The sequence below is a fragment of the Oncorhynchus kisutch genome, linkage group LG2 (assembly GCF_002021735.2).
Source record: "Oncorhynchus kisutch isolate 150728-3 linkage group LG2, Okis_V2, whole genome shotgun sequence".
In the NCBI taxonomy this organism is placed as follows: domain Eukaryota; kingdom Metazoa; phylum Chordata; class Actinopteri; order Salmoniformes; family Salmonidae; genus Oncorhynchus; species Oncorhynchus kisutch.
This window is the reverse complement of record NC_034175.2, coordinates 21987958-21993900: the sequence shown is the minus strand read 5'-3', so window position 1 is coordinate 21993900 and position 5943 is coordinate 21987958. Positions and strand designations below refer to the sequence as shown.

The 5943-nt window shown below is 42.2% G+C and overlaps 1 protein-coding gene across 1 annotated transcript; it reads left to right on the top strand.

Annotated features, from left to right (window-relative positions):
• LOC109902124 (free fatty acid receptor 2-like) lies at nucleotides 1-4625 on the top strand. Its single transcript, XM_020498228.2, has 2 exons — nucleotides 1-122; nucleotides 2424-4625. Exon 2 carries the CDS (start codon nucleotides 2425-2427, stop codon nucleotides 3481-3483), a length of 1059 nt encoding a protein of 352 aa, XP_020353817.1. The 5' UTR covers nucleotides 1-122; nucleotide 2424; the 3' UTR covers nucleotides 3484-4625.
• Nucleotides 4626-5943: the final 1318 nt, after the last annotated feature.

Genomic DNA, 5943 nt, shown 5'->3' with positions numbered 1-5943 from the left:
GAGGTATGTGACATCAAGTACGTTAAATAGAGACTTTACCATTAACCGCACAGTTTATTTGGAGCCAAGCTTACTCACCATTTGACCAGGAGACGTGCCTGTGTGTGTGTTTGCTGACTGAGGTATGTACAGTGGAACTCTTTTGATATCACGCTTCTTGTGCTATTATCAGGAGCTTTTATGTAAATGTTGGCAAAGTAGACAGACAATGCTTTTATATGACAAAATACCTGCAAGCCTTTTGAAATGTATTAGATCTAAGGTAAATATGAAATACCATGTAACTGGAATATAAATAAATACATTTCAGTAATGAGATGGTATAGGTATGTTCTGTGTTTGTACTACACTCTGTCTAAATTTACAGAGTTTTTTTTGTCCTTTGGGAATGAGTGTGTGATGTTCCAGTCTGATGGCTGCTATCCAAATGGGCGTCTCTGTCTCGCCAATCACTCTCCGTAAAATGTTGTCATTTGAGCAACATCTCTATTGCTGTACAGTAGTACCCCTGTAATGATGGGCTGTGTTTAAAGTGTTGGGTTCTGTCAAGGTGAGCATTGTTTATCATCACTGATCAGGCGAAACTCTCTCTGTTCCAACCCTGCGCTAACACACCTTATTCAACTAATCAAGGTCTTGATGAGTAGCTGATTTGTTAAATAAGGAAAAAAGCTTGTGGACACAGTAGTTCTCCCCCAAACCAGGGTTGGTGACCACTGCACTAGCGCGCTCGACCAAATCTCGCTCTGTACACTACACCGGGTGCCGTGTTACATTTCTTATCCTATCTTATGAAAGAAATCAGCTGTCAAATGAACGGGAAACCTCGTGGAACCTCAAACATTTACATTTACATGTACAGCCACATGTCCCGTGCGTGGTGGTTTCTCATAACGAGCTACCTCCGAGACCATCCACTAGACTGCAGTTTTATCAGTCACACCTGGACGACTTCCCGGCAACACCAAAAGCCGGCTACCTCTTTCCTTCCAGGTGTATGTTGTCGTTTATTGTCATTTAGATACCATATACCCTTCTGGAGAACTTGGGCTTCTATAAACAATTGAAGTTCACATGACCCAGTTTTTAATAACTATACCCTTTCCTCCAAGGGTGCGTTTTAGCACAAATTGATGACAAAAATAGTAAGTGTTGAATCAGTGTTGGGAAAGATAATGAGAAGTAGATGACCGTGTTGATGGTCTGTTAATCAGTATTGCGCAAGGTCGGTTAGAAAAATAGGATCCAGTTCTCACAAGTAATTGTTTCCCTTGGTTACATTCTTCCCCATGTAATCGACATTGACATAATATTACCAAATTGACATGCACTTGTCATCCAATTGTTGAACTGGAGTGAGCAGGAAAGAATGGAAAAGCAGAAAATATATTTAGCTTCTTCTGAATTCATATTCTGTTCACAATTGTCAGTGCAGAGGTCAACCTTGATAACACTGCTAGCCCCAAAATATGTGACTATCATTTCAACAGATACTTTGTGGAAGTGTCATTGGGAACCAAATAACCCCTTACTCTGTAGAAATTCTTCTACCATCCTCATGGCTTAACAGCCACTGAACACTTGTGTCATGATGGGAGTATTATGTTGTTAGTTTGCTCCACCATGAATAGAAGGAAGCTTAGGGGTTCATGCGTGCGCTGAGTATTAACACTGGGATTAGCCGAGAGGCATCTGGGATACTCAAGGCTGTGAAGCACAAACAGACCGCTCCCTTTATTGTTGTGATGGGTACCTCGTTTGCCACAATTAATGGCTTCACTCCAATGCACTGTGCCTACGGAGACGAGGTCTTGCTAGTTTGGAAAGGGGGCAGAGTTTGCTAACAAGTCACCTGCTTGAGGAACATAATGACATTGACGTTTGCTCTGTATACCCCCATTTGTCTTCTGTAGACAGTCCAACCATTTATTTTTTATTTAACCTTTATTTAACTAGGCAAGCCAGTTAAAGGCCAGTTACTAGGCAAGCCAGACAACACATTCAGATTTACAATGACGGCCTACACCGGCCAAACCCGGGCGACTCTGGGCCAATTGTGCGCTGCCCTATGGGACTACCAATCACGGCTGGTTGTGATACAGCCTGGATTCGAACCAGGGTGTCTGTAGTGATGCCTCAAGCACTGAGATGCAGTGCATTAGACCGCTGACTTGCCAAAGACAACCACAGACTCAAAGAAACTCTTGTTACACATGGCTTTGTTAACCAATTGCATCACACCCATTGTATCCATCCTTCCTGTGAATTTCTGTAAACAAACTAGTGACAGTGACTCAGTTTCTCTTGAATTGCTTCACACCCTTATTGACTAACTATGCATATCCTGAATTGACCCCAAATTGAGTACCGGCATTAGCTAATGCAAACATCAGCTCATTGTCTGTTTCCTTCCTCTTTTGCAGAATGCTGTCTGGGAATGAATTTGGGGATAGACACAGCCACAGCAGCCTGGTGCTGGCGGTCTACATCATCACCTTCCTGATTGGCCTCCCTGCCAATGGTGTGGCCTTCTACACCTTTGGAAAGAAGGTAAGGCAGAAAGCCATGCCCATCGACATCCTGCTCCTCAACCTGACCGTCTCGGACCTCCTCTTTCTGCTCTTCCTGCCCTTCAAGATGAAAGAAGCGGCGGACGACAATGTATGGAATATGCCCGTCTTCCTGTGTCCATTGACCGGCTTAGTCTTCTACGCCACCATCTACAACAGCACCTTCTTTCTGACTGCCATCAGCGTTGAACGCTACCTGGGGGTGGCCTTTCCCATCAAGTACAAACTCATAAGACGGTCTTTGTACACCACGGTGGCTTGCGTCGCCTTCTGGGTGATCTCCATGGCACACGTCAGTATCGTCTACATCATTCAATATTTAGTCGATTCCAATGCTACCCAGGAAGGGAACATGTGTTACACGAATTTCACCCAGATGCAGCTGCGGGTCCTGATACCTGTCCGCCTGGAGCTCTTCCTGGTTCTATTCTGTGTACCTTTCTTCATCTGCTGCTTCTGCTACATCAACTTCATCCGAATCCTCTCTCAGCTGCCCAGCATCAACCCCAAGAAACGTCTGCGGGCCATCGGTCTGTCTCTGGCCACCCTGCTGGTGTTCATTGTCTGCTTCGCGCCCTACAACCTGTCACACTTAGTGGGCTTTGTTAACTGGGAGAGTGCCAATTGGCGGATGGCCGCACTCTTGTCCAGTACCATCAACGCCAGCCTGGACCCCATCATTTTCTACTTCTCCTCAGCGGCCCTCAGGTCTACCTTCCACCTCTTCATGAAGAACCTGTTGGAGAGGGTGCAGGGGTTGTACTTCTGCAGTAAGGCTCTCTACTGCCCTGTGTTGTTCTGCACCAGAACTCAGAAGGACAGCACACCAAGCTCCAATGACAACATGTGTCAAACTCATTCCACAGAGGGCCAAGGTTCTGCAGGTTTTCGCTCCACCGGTGTACTTCATTGATGAATTAAGGTCGCTAATTGGTAAAGAACTCCCCTCACCCGGTTGTCTAGGCCTTAAACAAAAACTTTCAGATTCTAGCTCCTCCATGGAATGCGTTTAACACCCGTTATAGTGTGTAGTCAAGCCATATGCTTCACTTGCTACATGCTTGCTACATAAGTTAGCTAAATATCAGCCTGTGCAATGTGTTTATTGTACTTAGGTTCTTATGAAAAAGACTGAGGACTATGCTATTTGTCTTTATAAGTAGCCTATACATGAATCAGTTGTGGTCAAATGACTGTTATTCATATTCCATTCACCCAGCTCAATGTAACATCGATAGGTTTAGGTTACTACATGATACTGAAATTGTACCTATACCCATCATGAGGTTGCTACAACCTAGCCTATGAAGGAAAGTTTACAACCTAGGTGCATAGGTTGAGAGAATTGTCACACATTCATTGCCGCCTTGCACACTCTTGCCTGCATCTAGCTGACCTATGTAGGGTGTAATCATTGGTCCAACAGTTGCAAATTAGTGTCTATTGGACAAATTCAGGTATGTTTATCCCCTTTTCATCCCATTTGCTTCTGTTTAAGAAACATTTTTCAACAGAATCAGCAGAATGAATACACCCCTGATTACACACAAACAGTTCACTTTCATAGCAGCCATATAAAGAAAGCCTGATCATTTTGATCGGTGTACATATAATACATATAATTCCTTCTCGCAACTATCTATGCTCTCTCCTCCTCTCACCTTTTCCCTTCGCTTGTGGACTTCAGTGCACAAAACATCAGCTGTCTGTGACCAGGCTAAAAACCCTTTCCAAACCAAACCTTCATATCATGACTGCTAACCGCTACACACAGCCTACATCATTGTCAACATAGCTACTAGAACTAACGCATTAGTAAACCCGCTACAATCATGCAGTACAGTGTACTGTCAGAAAGCAGTTTAACAGTTACAACGCGGGCAGTGGCAATAAATTAATAAAACCAAAAGCTTACCTTGACTTGGAAGGATGTGTAGTGTGCATTTGTATGTGTGTATTTATGATAATTTGAAGGTTTTATATTGTTTCTGTTCTCCTTTATTTTCTATGACTTTTTTTGGTAGTGATGACATTAAAATCTCTTTTTGCATCATACTTCTGGATTTTAATTGATGCCCCCTCTGAAAATGTTTCACTTAATGGGATACGCAAACTTGCGTAATACACTCTGATTGTCCCAATCCGTGTCTAATGTAGCTGTTGGTTTTTGTGATTTCTTAATACCACTGAAGGGTTCTTCCAGTCAGTCATCAAAACAATGTAAAACAGGGGTATCATACATTTATTTAATGTGAGCTCCAAAGGTATTGGGACTGTCACACATTTTTGGTTGTTCTGAATACATCTTGAATAATGATGAGTGAGAAAGTTACAGATTCACTATTGTAATGGTGTCCTGGGGGTTTGATATTTGTGCGACTCATCATTATTCACGATTCATTCAGGACTATCCGTAATCCTGGTAACATCCACATTAATGTAGACCTGTTTAGAAACATATTGTATTCTTATTTACAATAAAAGTGACTCCAAAATGACACAATACATTATTTTAACATTAATTTCTACTGGGCTAAACTAATATGAAACACAACCAAAACAAACAGCTTTGAATAGGCACAAGCTTGATGTAATCATAGCATGCTAGGAATATGGGACCAAATACTAAACTTTTGATTACTTTAATATACATATAAGAGAATTTGTCCTAATACAATATTTTTCTCTCTCACCCATCTACACACAAAACCCCATAATGACAAAGTGAAAACATTTTTGGGGGAATGTCTGCAAATTTATTGAAAATGAAATACAGAAATATCTAATTTATATACATAAGAATTCACACCCCTGAGTTAATACATGTTAGAATCACATTTGGCAGAGACAACAGTTCTGAGTCTTTCTGGATAAGTCTCTAAGAGCTTTGCACATCTGGATTGCACAATAATTGCACGTTATTCTATGTCAAGTTGGCTGTTCAAATCAAATTAAATCAAATCAAATGTTTTGTCACATGCACATGTTTGTCACAACAGATGTTATTACAGTAGAATAGAATACAGTATATACATATGAGATGAGTAAAGCAAAAATATGTAAACATTGTTAAAGTGGCTAGTGATTTCAAGTCTATGTATTTGGGGCAGCAGCCTCTAAGGTGCAGGGTTACGTAACCGGGAGGAAGCAGCGTAGTGTTGGCTATTTAACAGTCTGATGGCCTTGAAGCTGTTTTTTAGTCTCTCGGTCCCAGCTTTGATGCACCTGTAATGACCTCATAGCGGGGAGAAGAGGCAGTGGCTCAGGTGGTTGTTATCCTTGATGATATTTTTGGCCTTCCTGTGACATTTGGTGCTGTAGGTGTCCTAGAGGACAGGTAGTTTGCCCCCGGTGATAAGTTGGGCAGACCGCA

Bases quoted from the DNA above. Each gene is read 5' to 3' on its own strand.
- LOC109902124 (XM_020498228.2), top strand. From the start codon at position 2,425: ATGCTGTCTGGGAATGAATTTGGGGATAGACACAGCCACAGCAGCCTG.